The following is a 27,668-nucleotide window of genomic DNA, read 5'->3' on the forward strand; positions in this document are numbered from 1 at the left end:
AGAAAGTGCGATTTGGCCTTAAGGAATCGCAAATTACCACCGACTTCAAGTTGGTGGTAAATTGCGATTTCACTTAAAAAAAGCACAATTTAGGATTTTTTAAAGTGCCATGTGGCGCACATACATGCCCTTAGGGCATGTATGTTTGCCACATGTGCACACATGCACATTTCAGGGGTGTAACAGGGTGTCCTTTTCACACCCTGGCACCCTTGAAACTGCATTGTCAATTTGCGATTCTCTAATTGGTAATCGCAAATTGAGAATGCCTTCCCATTCATTCCTATGGGCGAATGTCAATTTGTGATTCGCAAATAAGGAATATGTGGGATTCACAAAATCATTAGCAAATCCCACATACATTGCATTTTGCGATTCTCAAATTGAGATTCGCTGAAAATCGCATTTGAGAATCGCAAAACTCTATTTTGGTACATATGGCCAAATATGGCTATTGCCTGCCATACAGATGCCAACCACACTTCCTCTGCATACTCTCCCTAGGAGCTACCAGCAGGGTTCAATAGAGCATGAGATGCAAACAGACTATTCTCTGCAGATGATAGACAGATCTTCACTACTGCATAGGTCGTGCCACCCACCCCTGTGCCACAGTACTCATGTAAGGATCAATTCATGAGTACATTGAAAATGTACACTAGTTTCCTCTGGTGAGGGGCACTTTTTGTATGTTGCACAGGCTACATTGCATTCTAAGGAGCATATTACTATGGGATCAGTACTTTCTACACAAACTTGCCATCACAGACAGTTGCAGTCAGGGACCAGGCAGTGAGCGGATAGCAGAAGTGCATCTAATAGGTGGGCGAGCCACACCATACAGTACAGAAGAAAGGTGCTCTGGCTCCCAAAGCTGCCGCCATGCTTAAAGATTAAGCGAGACATGCTGTGATGATCGAGGGAATTGCAAGAACGCTTGTGAAGTCCCTGAGCCTCTAACTAAAATGGGACAAGTGGAAGGCTACAAGTAATGGAGGCCTGCTCAATGGGAGCAAACAAACAACAAAAAAGAGGGACAAATAGGAACAGGACAAATAGAAGCAAACAACTTGAAACTTTAAATGACACTGAAACAAACAAATTAAAAAAAATAAGCGGGCTGCAAGCCCACAAAGTATACACAGCATGTCTCAAAGAAATAGCGTAAACGCTGTATAAGCTAGACTTTAAAAATTCGATTTTGCCGTAATTCGCTCAACAGAAGAGCAACTGTGCACAATTTCACGTGTCCTTTGGGAAAATAAATCCACCAATTGCATGTTTTTCCAACTTTCCCACCTCATCTCAGGTTTCTGACAGGTACTTACGGGACAAATAGCTGCTTTAAGCAATATGGTAACTGGCCAAACACAGATGTGTCCATCAAATGCAATGGCTTCGAACTGCATGCGGGAAGCAAATGATGGCCTTCAGCGGAATATTAGTTCTTGTGCAGAGATCAGAGTATGGCTGCAGGGTTCTGCAAGACATGGTATTAAATGTTCATGGCCCAGCCAAAGCGGGCATAAAATAATTATTTTTGATCCAATTATGGCTCTAGCCATGGTTGCCCTATATTCCTTTGAGAGCAAAGTTGTAATTGTACTCTGTAAACATCCATAAGCAAAGTGAAAACAATGTAACAACCTACATTGTTTTCACTTTGCTTTGGACGAGTTCAACTATACTCACAAGGGAGGTACTATAAGTACAGGCCTACTTCCTTGCGCAGCCATGGTGCCTGGTTGTCAGAAATTTACTTTTGCAGAATTTAAACTCAGCCAGTTTATTTCCATGTAGGTGTGAGTGGTGGAAAACACCTGTTATCTTGGGTGTCACCAGTTCAATATTACGCTAGTTATAAAGTTTGGTCACCAGGATATAGTCCAATGAATGGGAGCAACTAATGGAAGGACTCGGAAACGAACAATGCTCAATCTAGCCAGGAGTCAACTTACGGGTAGCAGACTGCCACGGTCCTCTACAGAGGGCTATATATTATTTATATAAATAAGATCAAAACAATTTATTAGGGAATGATGAAAACGTAGTCTAGATGAGAACCCACAATCAGCTCACAGCATTGCAGAACACCTACCAGCAAGAGAACACACCAACATCATGTAGGGGAACCTCAAACTAAAGAAGCAACAACCAAGTACCTCAAAACAAGCCTGCAACTAGAAAATACATAAAAAATTATTTTGAAGAGCCTAGACTTGCTAGAGGACTGATATCCAGAGTAGCCTTCAGACTGTGCCCTAAGAAGCAAATACATTATGTATTGTGCTACGTTTTTCTCCAGCTAACCTAGCTAAAAATATTTTGCATTTGCATGACCACCTATTCTTTGTTCAGGTCTAAGCTACTCAAATATGGTTCCTTCAGGGATAAACCTGGCCTTTGGGAAGAATCAAAATATTGTTCTTTAGAACAATGCTGTTGAACTGTTTCTACCCACCTGGTCAATGATTGTGTCCTTACGTATCACTTATTTTTGCACCATGGACATGGGAACCAAAGTAACAGAGCATCTCCAAAGCCAGCAAAAGAAGAGACAACAGCATCAGCATGACTCAATAATTGGAGCAGTTAATTAAACAATAGATGTTGCTGGCCCAAAATTCTGATACACTAAGTGAAATCTGCTCTCCTGCGGTCAAAATTCATTCATAGCTAACAAAATCTAAAAGCACTACACAGCATCATATTAAACACCCAGAGTGACCGATAGCTACACGGGTAAAATCTGCATCAAGGTCCAATCCTTTTCTCATCATGGAGCACAAACTATGAGCTAAAAAGACATAAGAAAAGAACATGTGCAATGAAAGGGCTGAGGGCACAGCACTTGACACCTTTACCTCATCTGCACTGCTTCCTAAACAGCAGAAGGCATTGTGCTGGTTATTTTGGCTGGATCGACGTGCTTTCCCCAGCACACAAGGGTTATTGGTTTTTGCAATACACTGGCATATGTTCCTGGGAAAAAGGGAAACAACTCATAAAGGGTTTATTGGCAGAAACATCTGCTGAAGTAAAAATGAATTTGAGCATCAGCAGCGAAGCCAGCCGCTGAATAGCCATCGTCCTGCCAGTGTCGGTGGCACTGGAGAGAGGGAAGGTGGATTATTTATGCGGTCTCAGAGCCGCGGGCATCAATAAGTAGTAACAAGGGCTAGCAAATGGGCTCACGCAGACAGCTCTTCTAATACAAAATGTATGAAAGCAAAAAAGGTGAATTTAGAGTGTAAAAAGGTAACAAGGACACAACATCCTCAGACAGTGTTTCAAAACATTGCCACCAACCACTTTCTTAACTCCTGGTCATTTGGATAAACAAGGTTACTGGTGGCAGGTATATAATATCAATCAGGTTTGTTTGACGTCTGGTCACGTTTATTCCCAGCTTTTGCTCACGCCCTTTGTTTTCGGACATATCTAGTTTTTTTAACTTAAGCATCATTTCTGTTTTGTCTTTCTGAGAATGTATCTCAATTCCCAAATTCAAGCTGTATGGCATTGATCACAATTTTCTATCTATGCTTTTTCGAAGGTCTCGTAGGGTTTAAATGCAGGGCTGTGCAAGGGAGGTAGAGGAGGGCCGGATCTATGCCAGAACTTTAGGATAACCTCTAAGTAATTTTTATAGCCATTGTGTGTTATGCCAATATACTGGAAATTTGGAATGACTATGCCTCCTGGACCAACATTGGTACATCACAAGCTAAAAATAGCATATCCCTGTCTTTTTTCCCATTTCCACAGTTGATGGATGGTATGTGGCTAAAGCGAACGGCTCACAGCGGGGTTAGTTTTCCTGCTAGTGTTCTGGCCTCACCTTAGTCTTAAGTGACAGCAGTTAAACACCACTGCTTGGCAACCTCACCTCTGTCACCGCCCTAGAAAGCCGGGACTTACGGAAGCATGGAATCAGAGTGAGCAGTTATTGAGCAGCGGAGGTCTTCTCACTACAGCGAATGGGACTGAGCGGCAGCTGAAAACAATTCCACCTCCCGCAAGTATCCGCCAAAGGGGCAATTGTTTTACATTTTGCTAACTCCGCGCTTCATTAAACTTGGAAGAGTTCAAATCATCTTTGAACATTCCTGCTCGAAAGCAACTGCAATAATCTGTGCTCATCATCTGGAACCATCCATTTCCATGCTCCGGATGTCCAGATCCAAGAGTTACAAACACTCTGTACTTATACCGACCTGGAAGCATCTTTGAAAGGGGTCAAGTGTGTTTTGTCCTGAAAAAGGTTAGAGCTGGACTTGTACTGCTTGTCCCAGGGATTCAACAAGGTAGGACAATAAGCTAATAGGTCGAAGTAGCTAGGTCGGTAGGGTCCAAAGAGCAATGTTAGAGAAATAAAACCACCACTATAGATTTGGCATCTGTGGGAACCTTGCCGGTCATCAAAAATGTGTTCAACAAATGAAGATTAAAGCGGCTCATCAGATATTATGAACTTTTCAGTGACGTGGCCAGGGACTGGCCTGTGGAGCACCAGTAGAGAACAATGGTTGGCACAAAGTGTGGATGGATGGAGACAATTTACAGATGCGCAGTTTGCTAAATCATTAGGAAATTCCAGTATTCTGGTTCTATTTCAACCCTTACCATAACTTCTGTTCAAAAGTAGTAAGAGCAATTATGGACTACATTAATGAGGATTTAAAACACAAGGGAATTGACAAAGGGAAAAAAGGTCCAGTTTGATGGAATATCTTTTATTCATATCAAGATATCAAGATGTTGCCAACCATCTGCAGGTAAGAGAGGTCTATTTGTTCAACTTTGAGGTCTGGTGCAAACAATATAAATTGTTGGTGATGATTTTTTGTGACCATTTCATCCTGATTTCATCCAAGGCGTGATTAAAAGTAGAGTTTAACATTTCATAAAGATCTGAGGGGTCACAGACAAGACACTCTGATGATTTACTCGCCAAATGGATTGCCAGTATAGAAGAACAAGCATTAGCAGAGCCAATAGGTTCGCCTATGTGAAATCTATTAGCTTTGTTAATGTTTTTACTACTTGTTGCACTGCTGAATAACATGCCTTAAAGTAAAAAAAAAAAAACAAGAACTATGATGTGGCCTGCATTGATTGCATCATTGCGCTTTTTTATTTTTTTATTTTAAGTCCTGTTGCATAGCAGCCCACGCTGCTGTGCAACGTGTGAAATACAGCGGGGTTGGATGGGTCAAACAACATGAGGGAGGAGGGAGGGAAAGACATCAAAGAGTAAGTAGAAGGAGCGCATGAGGGTTGTGTGAAACCACGGGAAGGGTGTAAAACATAAAAAAGAACATCGGGGAGGTTGGTAGTGTTAAGCATTAGGAGGGAGTAGGGGGTTGGTATTAAATCAATGATGAAGTAAAAGTACTTCCTTTAAAAAATAAAAAAAATGAAGTACCTAATAAAATTACAAATGGGAGAACTCATTGCTTAAAGCCATTTTACATGAATATCTTTACGTTTTTCCTCAAATTAAGAGGATAGCTGTTAGGTAAGCTTCTGTTAGGAGGGAATTCTGTGCTCTAGACTCTGCCTCGGAAAGCATAATAAACTATTGGGGAGAGGATGTAGTGTAATGGACAGAGTGGCTGACTTTGGAGCTGTGGAACCAGGTTTCGGTCTCTGCGTTGGCTTGACATCCTGGGATTCTGGCCAAACCTCTTAATCACGCCTCGCCGACAAAAAAACGAATGTGTCTTTATATAATGTAACTGGTGCTCATGTAAAGCACTCCAATACCGTCGGGTGGAATTCAAGTTATATAAAACTACAAAAGAAGCACATTTGACTAAAATGCAAGCATATCATTATTATGTATTGTCATCCTTACATTAGGGGTGGGCGGAATTTGCATAATCGCGTTACGCAAATCTCCGTGAAACAGTAAAAAAATCTCCGCGAACAAGCAGCAATTCCGCGAACACGAGGAATTGCTTGTTCGCGATACTTTTTTCCTGTTCGCAATTGCTGTTTGCATGCTCGGGGGGAATATCTCGCAAACAAGCATTTTGAGAACACGCAAAAATTTCGCGAAGTCGCGGAACGCAGATTTTTGGGCAATTTTCTGTTCTCCGCGGAACGCGAAATTATCTAAATTCCGCGAGCAGAACGGAATTTACCGCCCAGGCCTATCTTACATGACTGTCTGCCTCCACCAAATCTTCAGGCCTCCATACATCAAGAGCAGTATATGGGACCAACTCATTTCCAGCCTCTACACTCCTATTGCCACAAAAGAACCACTCTCTTGAACCTTGCTGGCCAGCCCTTGAAAGGGTCACTGGATACATGAAAGCTAAAAAAAATAAGGCACCTCTATTTGATCTTTTGGTGTGTTCTTGTACTGCCCATTGAGACAACTCAGGGACATATGGTGTAAAATAAAAGGCAAATCACAGTGCTGACATGTAACCACCAAGCAGCTGATGGCTTGCGTTCAAGGATCAACTCACCTAGATGTTTAATTATTGGTCTGGTGTGAGGCAAGAGCCTTTAAAACAATCTGTAAGAACTTTCAGGGATTCCCTGTGCAGATTAACAAACATGTTTGTAAATGTAAAAACATGTATTTTCAGTATACAGTGTCAGGACAGGGCTGCACCAAGTTGCCTTCGGGTCTAGTTTGGGCTATATAAAAGTGAAGGGGGGAGGGGGTAGTGATTTTTCCACTTGAGGGGGGTGATGCTTGGGAGGTGCAGGAGGGTTGACACCATGGAGAGAGTGAAAAATCAGCACAGTGACGGTTCAATAAAAAAGAATTATGTTCTGAAACTGCATAGCTACAAAAATACATGGACTCAAAAAAAGAGTTAGATTAAAAAAGTAGTTCCAACAACAAAACGTGTGTGGCAACAGGACGAGATTTACAAAATGTAAAAGCACGCTGTAAATGTGTGCAGCAAGATGTTGGCGAGAGACAAAGAGATTGAGGTGCACCTGTGACTGTCAAAAGCAATAAGAATGAGGGAACTGATGGTTTTGCTTGTCCCATCCGATGCATGTGTAAATGTTTCGGTGACGAATGAATAAATGAGCAATGCTTTAAATGGCTTGCAGTAATAGTTCTCCTTTTGAATAACGGATCTCTCTGCATTGTGATCTTAACTGCATTTAGACCGAGAAGTACAATAAGTGATCATAATAAAATAACATGTCTAAAGGGGGAATCAAGCAGCTACTTCCGTGAGCAGTCCATAGATTCAGCCCAGCATTCTTTGTTGCTTTTTTTAAAAAGGTGATCCCACGACAACCAATCCCATGTCTGAACATATTCTGTGTCATCTGCGAGCAGGCGGGGCTCGTAATTCATAAGGCAGCCTAAGATAGGACAATTGGCATCACCTCAACAAATCCTACTCTGTTGCCTAGAATTCAAAGGGGGTGATTGGCTGAAAGTGTTGGTGTTCCTTAATGTGAGTCAGTCACAGGCATGGCAACTGAAACTTAAGTCTGGATGTGACAGCAGCTCTTGGCACGGCTCTGCCAGTGTGCAGGCAAAAGTAGACCAACACAGCACAAGTGCTCTGCAGGGGAGATGATGTCTCTGCTCCTTGCTTTCCTCTCTATGGTGTGCAGACGGTCAAACCCCCCAGCCCCCCCAAAAAAAACTGAGCCGGCAAGCACGCTTGAAATGGGTGCAGCCAGGGGGAGAATGATTAAGTAGACAAGCACAGCACTCAGGAGGTATTTTGTAAACAAGCACTGCACTTGTGTACAAAACATTAGAAGGCAAAATATTAAAAAATTGCCCCAAAAGCGGATGGAAACAGTACTTCGGGGTATGGGACAATGCTAAGAGAAGCTCAGGCGGAACGACACAAGGAACAACAGGAAACAGTATGTTGCAGCCAATTGAAATGGAGGAAAAGTAAGTGGCCATCACAAGAACCAATGAAAAGCAAGGGGGATGGATGTAAGCCCTTTTTAAGACTTATATTGAATACAATACATTTCACAAGCACATCGCAAGCTGTGTGCTGCCGAAACCTAAAAAGCAAGAGATACTGCTTCCCTTAGCTGAGGTTTACCACTAGTTTAACCAATCTAGATCTAGGCATCAATATCGACTTTGGTTGACAGAAAGAACATTGCACCATCCAACACCATCCAACTGATCCAATCTGCAGTATGTATCCAGATTCCTTCTCTCTACAGGGAAGGATCAGAGCAGGTACGTAGCATGGATGCCGGCTCAGAGTATCGACGAGGGTGCAGAGAGCTGCCAAGATACAGATGGCACTTTAGAATGTGCAGAAGGTATCCATGGCTTAGTGTGCATAGGGCATGGCAAAAGATGCTTAAACAATACATTCATTAATACGCATTACGGAGGGTGCTGAGAGATAACTGCACAATGCTGAGGTTGGACATTGCTGAGGCAGTACAGCACAAGGAGGGAAGCGTGTAGAGTCAGAAGGAATATTTGCCGGGCACTGCTGAAGATGTGCAGTCAGAGTGCGTAAGTGTATTACGATAATTGCTATGGTATTCATTGCATGGTTCATAAACAGAATTAGGCCCACCTTCTAGCACCATGATACTGATGCAAGATTTGGAGAAACAGAGGAAAGGAGCAGTATGCAGTTGAGCAACTAAAGGATCTAAGGATTGAGGAAGACTTTACCTCAAACTAAAGGGCGGTCCATCCTCTGCATTAGGTGAGGGCAATTAGCTGGGATCCACAAGCTGGATCCAAAAATAAGATCCCAAATTGTCCTGCAGCACATGTGCAAAAAAAATAAAAAAATCCTTCGTCCTAGCTAGGCATAGGTTTGGTAGATTCAAACACATGGCACAGGCACTTTATCAAACAATATCAATGTTTTGTGATATAACGCCACAAAAAAAAGCAGTAATGTATTATGCGATAAAAAAAAAAAAGACTATAAATGTCAGAAAACTGAGGTCCTGGTAATAATTTGAAATACAGGACCAGCTACAAACGTTAATTATACCTCTGACTTTCTATGGCTTGGCATAGGAATTTCTATGATAAAAGTAAGAGCTCAGTTCAAAAGAGGACATCCCTTCAAAGCTAAGGTCCAAAAAATACATATGAAACATTAATTAGATTATGCATAGGGTTCCGTGTTCAATCCCGAACATGTAATTAGAAGTAAGGCATTTAAATAGCATAGTCACCTGTGATTTGGTTTTAAATCAAGCCTGCAACAAGGGACCGGAAGACACCAGAAAAACACCCGTATTACTTTACTGTTGTAGGCAATAGAAAAGGTCCCCATGACTTCCACATATATATAGTCAAACCCCCAACTAGTCTGCCATGGACCACTTTAATATATGCCCACTAGAATCACACTGCTAAGAAAACCTTTAAGTTCAGACATTCAAGGGCCAGGGGAAAGGCTGTGACATGCAGGACCAGGATATGCCAGGAGGGAGAGGGAAGAACTTAATTAAATCTTATGCCCGTCTTGCTTTTTTCCTGAACTGCCATAGATATCTTCTGTCTATGGCAGTCTCTCAGCACAATGCCCGTCCAAGCTATGTTACTTGCAGAATTCGAGAAAAGCCATCTCTGGAGGGGTTAGCCATACTGTGGTTTAGCTGGACTAGCTGGTAAATGTTCATTTTCTTGGCTTAATTTTACTTATCTTGTTCCTGCCTTAGTTAAAAGGGACTATCTAATTAAGAGAGGCATACACAGTGCTACTGCCCAAGGCTTTAGCATGATATGAAGGAATTCTATAATGCATCTTTGTTTGCTGACATCTGAATAGAGATAATTGGAGTGGGACATATTTTCACTTTAGAGGAGGGACAAATGGAGAATGTTTTTGCACTTGGGTGAGGAACAGACTGAAAACCCACCACAATCCCTTGGAGCATGTTACACTGAGAGGCAGAAAAATTGGTTAATATTGGGTCTGAGCAAGAGGAGTGGACTGAAGGGGACAGCAAATTCCAAAGTTAAGGTATCACCTAAACCTTAGCTATCGCCCAAGCCATTACCCTTGAAAAGTGAAAAGTAGAGGTGAAAAACACCGAGTGAGTAGACTGATAGGTAAGAGCTTGTAATGTGTAAAGTAAGGGTCAATGAGACTAAGTGGGTACGCTGAAGGTTGTGTAAGAATTTGTAAGGCGGAAAGAAGACGTGAGTGAGTAGGTTGATGGGTATGTGTAGGTTTGTAAAATAGAAGTTAGAGGTGAATGAGACTGAGTGGGTATGTTAATGGGCGTGTTCGAGTTTATGCAGTAGTTTAAGTAGGAAGGGTAAATTTGAATGTCAATATTCATTGCACAATAAATTGCTATTTTGAAAGAAGCAAGCATCAATGTAGGCATGACTAGTCAGTTTGTTATTGTCATGATGTAATATCCTCTATTACATACTTATTATATGCTAATGTAGGACAGCACTTCGGGTATTTATATTGTGGTGTTATACGTTTGTCACAGAAAAGTTGGATTCCATGCATGAATAACTGGTATAGATTTAATTTTTGACATTGTGTATTGTAAATGTGGAAACATTTTTAACGTTGTGAAATGCACATGATGGCGGCGAGACCGACAGCTGAATCTTCACTGTGGACTGCTGTTTGTTTGCCAGTGTTTCCACTACTAAGTCTTGAGAAACATTAGCTACGCCCAGCATTAGTTGTTTTCCAGGGAATTTCTTGTGGTGAACAACATTCTGGTCTTTTGTTTTGCTCATACTCCTCTTCATGCATGATTAATCTCATTTCTATTCTTAATTACTCATATACAGTACTTGCAAACATCATATTGAGTGGCACATCTTAGGAGATGAGACACTATTGTGGTGTGCTCCAATCAAATTTCACTAAAATATGTTTATATTTGGTTCCAGGAAGGCACCTTCATTTTGGATTGGTTCGTCTATGTGGTAGGAGCTGCAAATGGAACTGCCAGGGAGTGGGTGAAACATTACAGAAAAACACTTTCTGGGCTTTGCCCAAGGTAACATTCACAACTTATTTGGTTTTATTTTTAGGTATGTTTATTCAGTTTCATTTTTGACCCAGTTATAACTTGCGCCATGTATTAATGTGATGGGTGTGACACTAGGACGCAATAGGGTGTGAGCTTTGCCCACACTGGTGTTGGAGATGTTTGTTGGTTGAAGTCGGAGAGCATTTGTTTATGTTTTGCTTTAGACCTTACCAAGTTGTGGACTGTATGTGATAGTTGGGTCCTCAGAGGGTGGGACTTTGCCCAAGGCCTCTTTGATCTATTCATGTGCTAATTAACAATGTGCCTATGTAAACTGATACCCACAAACAATTGTATTTTATTTATTTAATACAATAATAGTTAGTAAAAAGTAACAGTAAATGAAGCATTGTGAGTAAACCCTTACAGGTACCTGCAACGAGCTCCAGCTTCTCCCCGGGGTCCCCCTCGGAGTAGAGCTTGGGATGACACCGGTAGCCGATCTGACTGATGAGACTTGCAGGCAATGCCACCAAGTCACGCCGAATCAACACGCAGGACCGACTCTCCATGGATCCTGGAACTGGGTCTGGCTTCTCTTGAACAACTGGAGAGAGAACGAAAGAGGGTAGTGAGGGGAGGCTCGCTTCAAAGGCACGCGTCGCTTAAAGGGAAGCGACTCCTGAATACGTTAGATAGAAAAGAGAAGCAACACAAAGTTGTGCTACCCACAAGAAGCATGTTTACAAGTTTCTGGGAACATTGAAAAGTATTGTGCAGTTGAGGCACAAGGGAATCCCATGACATACAGACCTCTCACTTCACAGCTCATAAGCCTGCATTAGGAACAAAAGCGGGGTCCTTAAACTAAACCATCAATGGTAATCGGTCTGGATTATACATGAAAGTGCCTCTTCAGACATTGATGGATTTAGGCAGTCAATAAGACATCATAAATGTCCCCTGTAAGTCATTCTTGCACTGATGCAGCTGCCTCACTGACTCAATCTTGCATTCATTCACTTCTACAACACTCACTCAACAACATATGCATGGTGGGCATATGTTCCAATCACAAATACAATTATACACAGTAGCAGATAATGGTATTGTATTTAAAGTATGAATGTTTTTAAGTTCCAGCATAACCTCCAGGTTTAGAAACAATGTCTTGGTATAGTAAAATAAAGATACACTAGTGACAATGCCATTCTTAGTTGGTCGCCTAATTTGGAGGCAGCAGCCACATACAATGCGACGAATAGAGGCAAGCAGCCCATCAGGGGAGCTGTAGAATGCTCTAAAAAATGAAGTGAAGTGGAACTTCTAAAAAGAGAAAATGCAAAACTAACAGACTGGCCCACCAGCCCTGGTACTGAAGAGCCTCTTTTGCAGGCAAGTGTGCATGTGATTGGACAAATGCTGTCACTCACAGGGTACGAGAGGGGCTGGCCTATTTCCCCAAGCTGTATCCTGTCACAGATGGAAGCAGAGCGTGAGTGATACTTCTACAGACCAATGGCAGAATAGGGCTGATCAAAATATTCTCTATTTAAGTATAAGTTTATGTAGTTTCATGTATATGTTGGCAGATATTTTAGTTTCAAGTATCAAAATATGTGTCTGCAGGCTTTAACAGATTGCAATAACAAACAATTTTTAACAGGAGTGTGTCTTAATAAACCAGACCTACAGCCTCGGACATAATTTTTCATAATACACACATCACACAAGTGGCATCTGAAATAACTTCCTGATAAAACAATCCTCAGGTTTAAGCCCTTATTGTTGGGTCATCCCCTGTTGAGCATAAGCTTTACCACAAGGCAACCATCAGGAGTACTCCTATAGAATTTTAATTATTTTACGTTACCGACTGTAATTTGAAACATATGATCTCTCCTAAAAGGGAGAAACAAGGATTATCAAAGTGAAAGTCTTCTATTCACATGCATTGTAAGATGAGGTGTCAAACACCAAAACCATCGCCTTATGGTAATCTGTGAGATTCCATGCAAACAATACCTCTGCATGCTTGAATACAGAGATAGCAAACCACTCTTAAATGCCTACTGGCTTGAACATGTGCTTTTCACAATATATAATAATAATAATGGAGCTTGCAAAGTGCATAGCTACTTTGGAATCAATCAATCAGGGATTTGTATAGTGCGGTACTCACCCGTAAGTGTCTCAAGGCACAGGTAAGGTAAGGTGTTCCAGGTCTTGGCGGCGAGGTAGGAGAACGACCTTCCTCTGGTTCTGCTCTTGTGGATCCTGGGGACGGAGGCATGGGCGAGTTGGAAGGATCGGAGTTGTCCGGCGGGTACGTGGAAAGTGAGGCGGTGGTTCAGGTATGGTGGTCCTTCGTCGTATAGAGCTTTGTAGGGATGAGTGAGGAGCTTGGAAGTAATTCTCTTGTTGACTGGGAGCCAGTGGAGTTGTCGGAGGTGTTCAGTGATGTGGCTGCGGCGAGAGATGTCGAGTACCAGTCTGGCTGCAGCGTTTTGGACATTTCTGTAGTTTCTTGAGCTGTTGTTGGGTGAAGCCGGCGAGAGTGCGTTGCCGTATTAGAGTCTGCTTGTGTTGAGTGCATGGGTGACAATCTTTCTGGATTCTGTGAGGATCCATCTGAATGTCTTTCATAGCAGGCGGAGTGTGTAGGAGCAGGCTGAGGGAACTGCATTGATTTGGCGGTTCATGGTGAGCCATGAGTCCAGTATGATGCGGAGGTTGCATGTATGCTCCATCGGGGGTGGGGGGTCTAGGGAATTCCAGAGCAGCTGGCCACCAGGAGTTGTTATAAGTTGAAGGGGTGGGACCCAGGATGAGTATGTCAGTCTTGCAACGAGTTGAGCTTCAGGCAGCTGTCTTTCATCCAGGTAGCAATGGACTTCATTCCACTGTGGAAGTTGGTTCTGGCAGTTTTGGGTTAATTGGTGAGAGAGAGGATCAGCTGGGCGTCGTCGTCATTTGAGACAATTTGAGTCTGTGGCTTCTGACTATGGTTGCGAGGGTGGCCATTTAGACGCTGAAGAGGGTGGGGCTCAGTGACAAACCCTGGAGCACTAAACAGCTGATCTCTGCTGGTTCCTGAGAAGAACAGTGGTAGTCTGACTTGCTGGGTCTGGCTGGTGAGGAAGGAATTGATCCAGTCCACAGCCTTGTCATGGATGCCGGCATTGAGGAGTCTCGTGATTAGGGTGCGGTGGGAGACGGTATCAAAGGCGACCGAGAGGTCTAGAAGTATGAGGGCTGCGGTCTCACCCCAGTCGAGGAAGGAGCATATGTCATTGGTAGCGGCAAGGAGGGCAGTCTCCATGCTGTGGTTGCTTCGTATGCCCTATTGGGAGGTGTTCAGGACGTGGTTCACTTTGATGAACAGGAACAGTTGAGCATTAATGGCATTCTCGATGACCTTGGCTGGGAAGGGGAGGAGGGATATGGGTCTTAAGTTCTTAAGGTCTGTTGGGTCAGAGAATGGCTTCTTCAGCAGCATGTTGATCTCTGCATGTTTCCAGTTGTTGGGGAAGGTGGCGGTTTCAATGGTGCGGCGAAGGTGGGGAGTATGGCGGTGGCTGCTCTGTGAAAGATGTGATACGGGCAGGGATCGGTCAGGGTTCCTGAGTGGATCCACTTCGTGGTCTGGAGCAAGTCCTCTGTTGTAAGTGGGGTCCAACAGAGCAGTATGTTGGGGTGCGGCTTGGTTGTGTGCGATGGTGGCAGGCGTAGTGGCCAGGTCGAGGGAGTCGAAGCCTGATCTTGTGGTGGAAAATGGTGCAGATGTTGTTGCAGAGGTCTTGGGAGTGGGGGGACATCTGTAGTCTCGCTGTTGAGTCTGGTAAACACCTTGACAATGGCGAAGAGTTCCTTGCTGTTGTGTGCCTTGGTGTTGATTGGGTCTTGGAGGGCCATTTTCTTTGTGGTGAGGTGGTGTGCGTTGATGACGGATTTGAAGGTTGCGTGAATATCCAGGGTCTTTTTCCTCCATCTCTTCTCGAGTCGTCTGCAGGTGCGTCTGGATTCATGGAGGGTGGAAGTGAATCAGCTGACCTTTGAGTGTGGCTTGCCTGGTCTTTTGAGGGGTGCCAGGGTGTCGGCGCAGTTGGCGATCCAACGGTGGGGGTTGCGTGCTGCAGTTGCAGCTGGTTGGTTGTGCTGAAGGAGTTGACGAGAAGTTCTTTGGTGGCCTTGATCCAGCTGCGACGTGTGTGGGGGGCGTGATGGTGTACGGTGGGCGTGGCGAAGGAGAGATGCACGCAGTGATGGTCTGTCCAGGAGAGTTTGGGGGTGTGGCTGATGTTCCCACTGGCGGCGAGGACGGGCTCGAGCGTGTGTCCAGCTGTGTGGGTCAGTGCGTGACTAGCTGCTTGAGTCCAATGTTGTTTAGGTTCTCCAGAAGGGAGACGGTGTTCTGGTCACTGGGCTTGTCCATGTGGAAGTGGAGGTCTCCGAGTAGGATGTAGTCAGTTGATGCGAGAGATCCTGGGGTGCCATGTGGTCTATGATGATGTTGGTGAAGGGGTGTCGGTGGCTGGGGGGCCTGTAGACAAGGGTGCCGCAGAGGGTGGTGTTTTTCCGGATCTGGAAGTGGAGGTGGAGTTGTTCCATGGTCGTCGTTGGGTCACTGGAGTGCGTGTTCAGTCGAAGTCTGCTATTGTAGACAATGACGATGCCTCCTTCTGGGCGGTCGGGTCAGTACTTGTGGGTGATTTTGAGACCGTCTGGGATGGCGATGTTCGGTCCAGAGCAGGTGTTTGTCCAGATTTCCATGAGAAAAGTGATGTCAGGAGAGGAAGTGTCGAGAAGGTTACATATTTCTGTGGTATGTTTGTTTAGGGACCACATGCGGAGGAGGATGCAGTTGCGCCAGATAGGTGTGCTTTTAGTCGGCGAAAGAAGCTGGCGTGGCTGAAGGTGCTGTTGCAGTTCCGGTAGTGAAGGGTCCAATGGTCTTCTTCGGTGATGCTAGATGGCAGGCGGTGTGGCTTATCGGGTTGAGGGCAAGGAGGGTGCTGTCATCATAGCGGTGGGACCTCCGGTTCAGTCGCAGTAGCAGATAGGGACAGCAGCAGCAGCTACCAGACAGTGCTGCGTAGTGGAAGGAGCAAGTCCACTAATGGATAGTGGCCTGCACTTTCCACAGCAGCTGCCTTGAAGTGGCAGATGTACTGTCGAGCCAGACCTAAAACCTGTATATGAGGAACTAAGTAATGTAGTACCGCTTGTGCAAACACACACCAACAACAGACTTAAAGGATGCGTTACTTTAAAAAAATTAAAAAAACATTTAACTCTCTGCTGAGCACACCCTCAGAGAATTTCAAAGGAGTAAAATGATTTTGATACTACATTTTCTATTTAATAAGACAAATGATATAGGTCAGCAATCATAAGGCAATTATTCTTTCCTTCCATAAAAGCAAAGCAGCTTGGTGCAAATCAGTCTTGTGCAAATTTAATAATATGGGCGTTTCATTGGCAGTACACAGAGTAATGTAGCATATAACCACTTGGCTTGCCTTATCGACTAGTACAACACCAAATAAAGCAAATGGGTTCCTTGAATGCCAGTAAACACCTGTGACATGCACATCAATAGTCTAATGCTTTCATTGTCTGAATAACATGGCTGACACCAAACCACTATTTTGTGCAAAGTATGTGCAAAGTATGCACTGAAGAAACTTTCTTGTAAAAAGATAAACCTAAACAGTGATAGAAAAGATATGGATTATGTACAAGATATATGGCTGCTGAAGGGCTTTGGATCAGTCAATGTTTTTAGACAAAGGAGGGGTATCTAGTGGTGTACCTTGAGGGCCAGAGCAAAGCCAAAATCTTAGGATATCCACACCAGATACATTTACGCACAAGTAATCTAATTGGGAAACATTAGTGTCAGTGATAAATTTTAAAACCAGGCGCATCTGTGGCCCTCAAGCACTAAGTCTGGGTACTTGTGAAAGAACAAAATCATAAGTTATACTTTCTGTGCCACATGCCTCAGCCTGCAAATAAACTCTATACCTGCTTAAGGTGATGAGACACCATCCTAACACTGCAGGGACAGAGAGCCCATGCAGTCTGAGGTACTCTCCCATGCAGTGCTATTGCATTTTGTTCTAGGTGGTTAGGATCCCATCTGTAACGTCATTATTAGTGAGTGAACATGATTAAAGAGTGTCACAAGTGGGCTCCAATGCGTAGACATCTCTGCTTGCAAGCAACATGAGAACTAGGCTGATCATGCATTTTAGACCTCAAATTCCATTTACAGGCCCCAAACATCATGTATACAATCTGACTGCTTTTTTACACCTCTCCTAGATACTCAGATTATGGGATAATAAAAAAAATGCCATTCCCAACAGATCTCTCCACTTCTCTCTCCATCAACCATGCCGGGTCAAAACCACAACTGCAAACAAAATTTCAATTTGGACAATCCAGTGCAGTAGCCAGCTAAGCAGACTATATCATATGAAATATCATAAATGGACCTGCAGAGCTGGTCAAAGGTTGCACCATATTGAAAACCAAAAAACTGCTCGTCTGTCTGTTCACTTCATCATCCAACACACTGCTCCGTACTGCCTCCCATAGCACGATGAGTGAACCTTGGTGGTCATCATGCATGACATGGAAACAATTACCACATAGCACATACGATCAAAACAAAAACATCCTTCCAACCACACCCCACTTGGTGTAGCATGCTACTCGCGTAGGCAAGCGCTTCAGCACACCACATAGGGGTCGTTAGCACTAAAGAAATGCTGCAATACAGTACAATACGTATGCATAGTGGGAGGGTGAAGTGCAGGTGTTGCTTCTGTTGAATAATAGTTCCAAACTTTGACAAAATGCAACCTTAACCATCTCGTAAATTCCAGGGGTAAACTGTATGCCCCTTGCATTTGAACTACTACAAAGAGCTACATGTGCGCATATGCAACTCAGATGTCTACAAAGACTACACAAAATAGGATGGAATGAGTGTTGGACTGAAACGAAGCAGGATATTTGGCCCTCAGAACATGGCTATCTCCAAAGAAAGAAAATTGGGGGAAAAAAAAAAAAAAAAAAAAAGAATATTCCTAGAATTCATTTCTGGACGGGGGTAGCCAAAGCAGAGGCACTTCTGGTGGTTCAGACAGGCCTGGAACTGCAAAGGTACACTTCAGTCATTAACTTCTTAAGGCCATTAACAGCAAGAAGGGACACTATGGCCGGGTGACAAGACCCCCCATCCACCAATTAGAGCAGATCAATTCTGGAATGAACAAGTACATCCATTTGGAAAAAAGTGAATACAAATTAGAATACTCACCCATACATGAAGTGGTATCTGAGCACACATTCTCTACTTAGGCGCACCTGGAGACAGGAGTTGATGAGGAACGCGAACGGAAAGGGGCGTGAAAGTTATTCTGCTGTAAAATGTGGTTGAGCACTCAAAGTGCCCTTGGCAGAGGAATGTCTGATGGAGAATGTAACTATGCAAGCAACAAAATTCCATAAAGTGAAGTACAAGGATATTGAGACAGAATCTGAAACTGTTGCATTACTGTTCAGTACCAGGAGCTGCAAACCTTAGTCATGGGTGACCAGGGGTGGGGGCGCAGATGTGTGTGAGTGGGATGGTGAGGACTATTTTACAGAAATACTAGTGCATTTATCTTTGGGATCGTATGGAAAAATTAAGCAATGTGCATGACATCCCGGGTGTTGTTGAATGGAACGTCAGCATTAAAGGGCTATTACACATCAAGCAATGTAAGAAACCCCCCTAATTGTAACTTTTGAAATTTCAAGCTACTAATGTATTTACTTTGACTCTCCCACAAACACATGTTAACACTTCTTTATCCGTTCCTGTGGAATTTGCTTAAGCATCAGAAGCTTCCGCCTCGAGTAAAATGTCTGCAAAGCATTGTGGGCAAGAGTATTAGGCGAACGGGAAACGGCCACTACAACGAGGCCGTTTCAACGAAAACCATAACCACGCATGCATTACAACGCATGCGTGGTTACAACGACTGCCTTTACCACGCATACTTTTACTACGATGTACGTAGTGAAGGCATGTGTGGTAAAGGGTAAAAATAAAAAAGGGGGGCTTGGGGGGGCTTGCCCCCCCGAAAATAAACCACTAACCTTTAGAGGAGTTGTGCAGGAAATCGGCGGCGCAGGAGAAGGAAACGGCCGTTTTTTTCCTTCTATTTATGACGTCACCACGGAAAAAACGTGGAGAAGGAAAAGCGTGAATATAGTATTCCGTTGTAACGCATGCGTGGTAAAGGCATGCGTTACAACGGAGTTCGTTGTAAGATCATACAACCTAGGCGAACATCCCCTCTTCCATTCCTACACAATGGCTTTCATTGTGGTCCCTCAGAGCAGTTGCTGTGAGCGTCTTTCGTTCACAACACTAAGGCCAAGAACAAATTCCAGATCTTTCAATACAAACAGGAACTACCTGGCTGAAATAAAGCTCAAAAGTTTTTAAGCTTATAGTTTGTCTTAAGGTACAGTGTTCAAACGTTCCAATGCATACGTTGCAAAGTTTTACATCTGTACTGCAATATCATTCAGGCAGGTCCACCTTGCACCAAATTCATTTTAATTCAGCAAGACTATGGACAAAATTAAAATTGAAATGTGGGTTTGATGGTACCAAGTATGTATCAATTGAGATTTTTGACCTCTGTTTTAATGAGAAGCCCCCACGCTCAGCCCAGGAGAGTCCCACTCACACAAGACCCCACTCAAGTTGAAGCTGTAGGTTGTACCGGGGTGAGAGGTAGTTCAGGTTTCAATTGCAAAGTAAGAGTGTTTGTAAATACTATGGGCTACTCAATCGACTGTCACAAGGAACAGCAAACAGACCATGCTGGGCTTGAACTAGCAGCGACGCATTCAGAAACTATAGCAGAGGGGAGTAGAGTCACAGAAAACATGGCCGCTCCAATGCATAGCTCTTGCTGCCTGGGCGACTATTTTTCTTTGGTGATGGCGGCTGACCCAACCACGACAGATCACACCAGGAGCCAAATGTGAGAGATAAAGTACTCAGGCACCACGCAAATTAGTAAACCCGTGGGACTGCAAAGCGAAGGCTGGAAGAAAGGTTACTAGACTCGAGGTAAAATGGTGGTTCAGCAAAAGCGCCTGCATGTTTAATCCCAGGAGTGGACAGAGGACTTCACCTATTCCTGTCCCTGGGATACTAAACACGTTTAACCAGAGGGAAGAGCCCCACCTTTCCCCCAGGTGCTGATCACCAGCGTTGGCCAGAGTAGATGGAGTGGTCATTGCACTGCAGAAGATTAAGAATACGGTGTTGAGGAGCCAAGCTCGCGTCCGAGATGGCCGCGTTTTAGCTCGGCTCCGTTCACTCTCCTGTCTGTAACGAATATCCTGTACTTTATCCTGCCCCGGGAAGTATTCCACGACGTGCAGTGGAACGACGATAACTCACAGGCACTTACCGTTTGCTCCGGTGATTCCTGGGTGTCACGGATCCTGAGTTACACCCCTGTCTGCTTCGGGGCCTCCGGAGCGGCCGGGCCTGGCACTCCCTGGCGACGCCCGGGCTGGACGGGGCGCGGTGTCCGGCCCTTGGTGGTGGTGTGGAGTCGGTCGGAGGGGCCGATGTGCTAATAGACCGATTGCGGCCTCCCGGGCCTGGTCCGGCGGTCCTGCAGCCTGGTGTTGGGGCGCTGACTTCCATGGACGGGGTTAACCGTACATCTGGCTCGTCTCCCCTTTGTTCTCCGGCCCGGCCATTTTGAGTTCCTCCGCCCGGACTCGGAGAACGGTGCCGGCGGCGTGTGGGGTGCCGGCGCATCGCCTTCTTCTGGTGGCTTCCTCTCCTGCCCTGGAGGCACCTCCGCTGGTGGTTGCCGGTGTCCTGTTTTGCCCCGCTGATATCCGGGCGGGGGTCAGTGTTCGCAGCGGCCCCGCCGGGCTTCTAAGATGGCGGCCGGCCCCATGACTTTCGGCCTTGCTGGGACCGGCGATGCGGGTCCGCCGCACGGCACGTTTGCTGAATACTGTAAAGGTGAGCCTACGCTTGGCGACATCCTCGCCGCCCTGCGCTCCTGGGGGGCGCCCATGACCGCACCGATCGCTATCCTGGAGAGGGGTCCCTTGGCTGGGCCTGCCGGACCCCCCTCGGTTTGTGCGGCGTCATCTCTGTTGTGTGCTGCCGGAACTTTCCTTGGGGTCGTGGACCTGGAGGCTGCTGTTGGTATCAATGTCCGGGGGTCCGCTCCCCTTCTTCATCCTGTGCCCCCTTTTGCTCTGGAGGTTCGCCGGCCGGATCCCGTATTGACCGACCTCGATGGGTCCCCTTTTCCTCCTTTGCCTCACATGGCCGAACGAAGATCCTGTGACTGCGCCGCTGGACCGGCTTTCTTCGTCTTCCCATCGGAACTGTGCCTGCTTTGCTTGAAGTGGTTGAAGTACTTTCTGGATCATCCGGGTCCCGATCGCTATAACTTGAGTGTTTTTTTGATTCGAATCCCTGTTCTTCACCTCCGGTTCAATGCGATCTGGTTCGTTGGACTACTACGGTTGGCGAAAAACGAGGACAGGGTTGAGCTGATCTTGCCTATGTGGACTGTTATTTTGTGGTATGGTTGGGTGATCCGTTCATAATTGTATGATTGTGTTCGATACTTCTTTACGTTCCTGGAGCTTATCCGTGTGTTTACTATCTTCCCGTGGGCTCTGAGTATTTTTGGGCGGGAAGGTGGGAGCTGAAGGGGTTTTGATTATGTGGCTCCTCTCCCGCTGCTTTTTCCCTGTTTTCCCTTCCCCCTTTTTAATCTACGTGATTCTTCCTTTCTATATTCTTCTATATTTCAGGTTCTAATTAGGGCGACAGGCACGCTGCTGGTTAATCTACGTGATTCTTCCTTTCTATATTCTTCTATATTTCGGGTTCTAATTAGGGCGACAGGCACGCTGCTGGGGGGTAGGCCATAGCCTTCTGCAGGGGTGCAGGGTGGGCTGTGCGGGGTGGTGGGGGGGTCTGTTTTCTTGTATCTTCCCTTGTTCCTCTTTTTGGTTCTATGGCTCTCATGTATCCCCTACTTTCGTGGCGCGGTGTCGGCGCGTAGCCCCCCGGGGTGTTTGTGCTGGCATGGCCCTTTTGGTATGTCTGCTGTCACGGTTTACTACGCATTCATTTCTCCTGTTGCCACTAGTTCCATGTGCCGAATTAGTATTGGGTGCTTTGTTGGCCGTGGGGGACGTACACTGATGCTGCACCCTTACTTTCCCCCTCCCTTTTTTCGATATCCTCTTCCTTCCTTATTTTCCCTTTCCCCCCCCCCCCCATTTTCTTTTTCTCCCTTGGGTTGTTGTAACGGAGGGCTTTTAGTTTTGTAACCGTATTTTTCGCAGTTTTATTATTATGTGTCCTGGTAGTGGTGGGAGGGTGTTGAGCAGCGATTATGATTGTTCTTGATGTGGGACTCACGTTTTGCCTTTGCCAAAATATACTGTTCTCTTGGTCTTTTCCTGTGTTCGAGACCTCGGCTTGCTCACGGCTCACCACGGCCCTCTGGACTTTACAGACTGTCATTATCCTGCTACACCCTATTTTCAATTATAAAATTAACCTACTCTTATCCTGTCCGTGATGGCGACTCGAAGACTTGTTACCTTTGCCTTTCATATGAGCTCTTTAGAAATCCTGTTGTCTCTCCTGTATTGCTTCGTATGTCACTCTATTGTGGTGGCCGGCCCGGTGGGTTGTAGGCCCGTATCTGTGAGCGCCTTCTGTACAATAAAGGTTTAAAAAAAAAAAACAAAAAAAAAAATACGGTGTCATTGTGAAGAACGATTCAAGACATTGCGTATTTTACAGACCAATGTGAACCTTGAAGTTAAACTACATATCAATGAAACCTGATGGGCTTCTGAATCCAGAGCATCTGCTAGATAAGCTTTTAGATAGGCCCAGATTTACAAAGGAATACAGTCAGGAGCTTCTTCCAGATTGACCACACTTGAATATGTAAGCCAAGAATGTCAAAATAGGTAAACAAGCAGGCTCGCATGAGCATCTGGGGGACAGAAAGAAGGAATAACAACAAGTCTGTCAACAAAGTAATCAACAAGCAGGCTCCACATGAGCGAAAAAGGAAGCAATATAACAGCCACCAGCGAGGAAATAAGGCATTCTTTCACAGGTCTCAAGGCTATAGATAAGAGTTTTGCCTGGTTTTATTTTTTTTAAACCAGCAGGAAGTATTAAAGAAAATAGTTACTGCAAGGCTGACTGCTTAAATAAATTAAATTACTGGGCAATGCAGAGGCCGAAACTCCACACAAAAACAATGGCTCAGACATCACCAAAGAATTCGGATGGGACCTAGATCGCACAGGAACAAAAAACTACCAGGAAAGAGAGAGACTTAAAATGCCCACTAGGTGTAGGCTATCTTTTCATCATTATAGTATTCAGTCTGAATTTCATTTACTAAACAGATGAAGTAGGCGGAGGATAATTGGAAGATATTCAATTAGTTAGTGAAAACTTTAGCTGTAACTATTTTTTATTTTCTCACAATGTTTTTCTGTATTAACTTTGAGTCTATTAAAGAAACACGTGAAGTGCTGTCTGAATTGTCACAGTAGCATAACACTGCTCACTAAGGAGCTTTGCTCTTCTGTACTATATTTTTTTTTTTTTTTTTTTTTAATTTCAAATTTTTTTATTGAATTGAATAAGTTTCACATGTACATTGTATACAGTTGACTTTCTTGGGCTGCTTTACATGTATGCTGCTCAGTGGTAGCAAAGAGAGAGAGAAAGAAAGAAGAAAAGAGGGGGGGGGGGGTTGTTGTGGGGGGGGGATTATTGCGTCAGATACTCGTCTAGGGCTGTCCACATGTCGTCTTTGGCTGTGTGGTTCGCCGTCTTGTGTTTGGCGGTTATGTTGTCTGCCGCTCGAAGGAATGTTACCCAGTTGAACCAGCGCTTGAAAGTGGCTTTGCTGGAGTTCTTCCAGTACCCCAGAATATTTTTAACAGCTGCCGCTAGGAGCATGTCTACCAAATCTCGTATTTCTTTGGATTGGAGTTGTGGCTCTAGGAATCCGGTGATTATCCCTGCTAGCCCTCGTTGTATCTGGCAGCCCGTGATCGAGTCTATTAGGTTATATACTTTGCTCCAGAACGCTCTGACTTTGGGGCAGTCGTATATCATGTGGGCTAGGTCTCCCCTTGCTTTGTGGCAGTTCCAGCACTCGCTGTTGTCGGTAGCCCCCACTCTCTCTAGTTTCGCCGGTGTCCAGTGTAGTCTGTGTAGTATCCAGTATTTTGTTTGTGCTAGCTGTGGTGTGATCTTGTTTTTGGACGCAGATGTCCATAGTCTGGCCTTCTCTTCTTCACTTATCCGTCTGTGGATGGTCTCTTCCCAGAAGGCTATTGTTTTGTCATTAAGTGTGGTGGTGCGTGGTATGATTATTTTGTAGATCTGCGCTGTTTGGTGACCTGTTGTGTTAAGGCTCTGTGCGTATTGTATGATGGTTGGTTTGTGTTTGGAGAGGTTCGCTTTGGTGATGGCTGCTTTGATTCTTAGGAACTCGTAGAATTCCTTGTCTGGTAGGCCAGTTGTTTGTTGGATCATTTTGTAGGTGAGTGGGTTGTCCCCTGCCTCTAGTTGTGCCGGTGTTGTTATACCCCTGATGAGCCATTCTTTGCTGTCTAGCGTTTTCCCTTTGTATGTGATTTTGGAGTTGTACCATAATGACTCCCATTTGGTGCCTCTGATGCTTACTTCTAGCTCTTTATCTAATCTCAGTAGTGCTATTTTTGTGTTCCGTATTATTGAGTTTTTGGCTTCTGGGTGTCTGTTTGCCGTGAGGGCCATGATTGGATCTGCTCCTCCTAAAATGCTCCTTTCTAGCTCCAGCCATACTGGCATATATTCTGGTGTTGGTGCTAACCAGTGTAGCCCTTGTTTGGCAAGGCATGCCGTCTGGAAGGCCTTATAGTTTGTGAGGTTCAGTCCCCCCTGCTCTTTTTTCAGCCTTAGCTTTGCTAGACTTATTCTAGGTTTTTTACCCCCCCATAGGAACAAGTTAATGGCTTTGTCGATTTGTTTGTGGAAGTCTGTCGTTAGTGATAGCGGTAGCATGGACAGCAAGTAGTTGAGCATTGGGGTGATCATCATCTTAACTGTCTCTACTCTGCCCCACCAGCTGACGAATTTGGGTCCCCATGTGTCTAGCTTCGTTTTGATCTTTTTCAGCATTGCTTCCTCGTTGTGCTCTAGTGTTGATCTAAGGTCCTTCCCAAAGAGGAGTCCCAGATATTTTAGGGGTTTCGTTTGCCACGCCAGGCCTGACTTGCCTAGTACTGCTCTGGTGGTGTGGCAGTTCATTGGTTTGCATTCTGATTTATCCCTGTTGAGTTTATACCCTGAGACGTGTGCATATTCCTCTATTGTTTGTACCAGTGCCTCGATTGACTCCCGTGGGTTGCTTGTGGTGATCAGGATGTCATCCGCATAGGCCGCGAGTTTGAAGGCTTGACCCTCCACTTTCACACCTGCGATCTGCGTGTTAGTTCTGATCATGTGGAGAAGGGGTTCTATTGCCAGCAGGAATAGTCCTGGCGACAGGGGGCAGCCTTGTCTTGTCCCTCTACTTAGGGTGAAGGTTTCTGATGTTGCTGCGTTCACTACCACTCGAGCTCGGGGGTTTTTGTATAGGGACATTATCCTTCCTCTGTATCTATCTCCAAATCCGAATTTGCGCATGCATTCGTTTAGGAATGGCCATGAGACTCTGTCGAAGGCTTTTTCTGCGTCTAGTGCGATCATTACTGCCTTCTCTGTGCTGTTTGCCGTGCGGTTTATTAGGTGGCAGAGCAGTCTTGTGTTATCCTGTGAGAGCCTATTTCTCAGGTATCCCACTTGTGTTTTGTGTATGAGGGTGGGTAGGTATGTGTTTATTCTGGCTGCCATTACTTTAGCGTAGATTTTACAGTCTACGTTTATTAAGGATATTGGCCTATAGTTTTGTGGGAATTGTGGGTCCTTCCCTTCTTTGGGGATGACAATACTGTTTGCCTCTGCCATTGAGTCTGTCATGCTTCCTTTCTCTGCACACGTCTGGAATACTCTCACTAATATGTCCTTAAGCTGTGTTTGGAACTTTTTGTAAAAGGTCACTGTAAATCCGTCCGGCCCCGGGGCTTTGTTGGGTTTAAGTGTGTCTATGGCCCTCCCTACCTCTACTTTTGTTATGTTTTGGTCTAGCGCCTCACTTTGTTCGCGGCTTAGTTTGGGTAGGTCAAGTTTCTCGAGAAGGTTCGCCCCTCCATCCGCTTTTAGTGCTGTGTCTGCGGTGTATAGGTCTTTGTAAAACCTCCTGAAGGTTTCGAGGATTTGTTTGTTCCCTGTGTGCGTTATGTTGTCTGTGTCGGTGATCGCTGCGACCGAGTGTTGTCTCTGTTTGGCTTTTAGGTACCCTGCAAGTGCCCTTCCTGCTTTGTTTGCTGAGCATAAGTTTATGGATTTGTATTTGTTTATCCATGTCGTTGCTCTCTCGCTTAATAGTCTGTTGAGTTCATACTTTTTCTTTGTTAGTGCCGTGAGTGTATTCCTGTCTAGTATGTTTGCGATGTGGTTGTTCTCTAGTTCTTTTATCTGTTCTTCCAGTTCTTTAATGTGTTTGTTCCTTTTTTTGTTCATTCTTGCCTTAATACTTATAAGTTTCCCCCTTATTGTGGCTTTGAGCACGTCCCACAGTGTCCCCTCCTCTGTGTCTTTTGTGTCATTAAATAAGAGATATTCTTTGATCGCCTCCTCAATCTCCCCGGTGTTGGCGGGATCCTCAAGTATATCGCTATTGAGGCGCCACCCCCTGCTCGGTAGCTCATTTTGTTTCCCGCTAATGGAGAGGGAGATGTGGGCATGGTCTGAAACTGTTATCGACCCTATTTCCGTTCTGTCCGTCAAGTGTGTGTGTGAGCTTGACATGAGGATGTAGTCTATTCTGCTGTATGAGTTGTGTGGTGCTGAATAGAATGAGTATTCCCTGGCACTGGGGTGTTGTAGTCTCCATGGGTCCGCTAGTGCGAGCTTGGTGCAGAGGTTTTTGAGTATGTTCTGTTCTTGTGTGGCATGGCTCGGCCTGTGCGGGTGCCTGTCTGTGGCATTATCCATCGCCTCGTTCATGTCCCCTGCCATTATCACCAGTTCTCCCAGTGGTATCCTGCTGAGCTCGCTCTCTACCTCCTCCCAGAACTTTTTTTTTGAGGCATTCGGCCCATAGATGTTAGCTATGTGCATTACTTCCTCTCCTCTTTTGATGCTTGTGACTAGTCTCCTGCCTTCCGTGTCTGCTGTACTGCCCAGAGTCTTGAATTTCCCTTTCTTGCTTGCTTCTGTATTATATTTTTACTTTAAAACTGAAACCTAGTCGAGATTCCATGGCCACTCCTCTCTTGCGAGGGCTGCAAATCCAACATGGCAAAAGGAGCAAATAATCTCGGCAGCTCGAAGCCAATCAGAATCAAGTGAGTCTTTAGTCAAAGTGTGCGTGTCGGTGTACCAAAAATTACTTGAATGTATAGGTTTACATCGAGTCTGCGGTACAGGTATATATTATCAAATCTCTTAAAACACATCTACGGCTAATAGGCAAATCAGCAGCGACCTCAGAAAAAGCAACAGATGAAAGCCTTAATAAATG

At 44.9% G+C, this 27,668-nt stretch overlaps 1 protein-coding gene across 7 annotated transcripts in view; it reads right to left on the reverse strand.

Annotated features, from left to right (window-relative positions):
• The window catches only part of NACC2 (NACC family member 2), a 448,494-nt gene that overhangs the window by 39,372 nt on the left and 381,454 nt on the right, over nt 1-27,668 (reverse strand). For all 7 annotated transcript variants that reach the window (XM_078641890.1, XM_078641889.1, XM_078641888.1 and 4 more), the window contains one exon: nt 11,381-11,554. In XM_078641890.1, the coding sequence (XP_078498016.1) occupies nt 11,381-11,554 (174 nt within the window). The remainder of the gene's footprint in view (nt 1-11,380; nt 11,555-27,668) is intronic.

Source organism: Lissotriton helveticus, chromosome 5_1 (genome assembly GCF_964261635.1).
Source record: "Lissotriton helveticus chromosome 5_1, aLisHel1.1, whole genome shotgun sequence".
Classification (NCBI taxonomy): domain Eukaryota; kingdom Metazoa; phylum Chordata; class Amphibia; order Caudata; family Salamandridae; genus Lissotriton; species Lissotriton helveticus.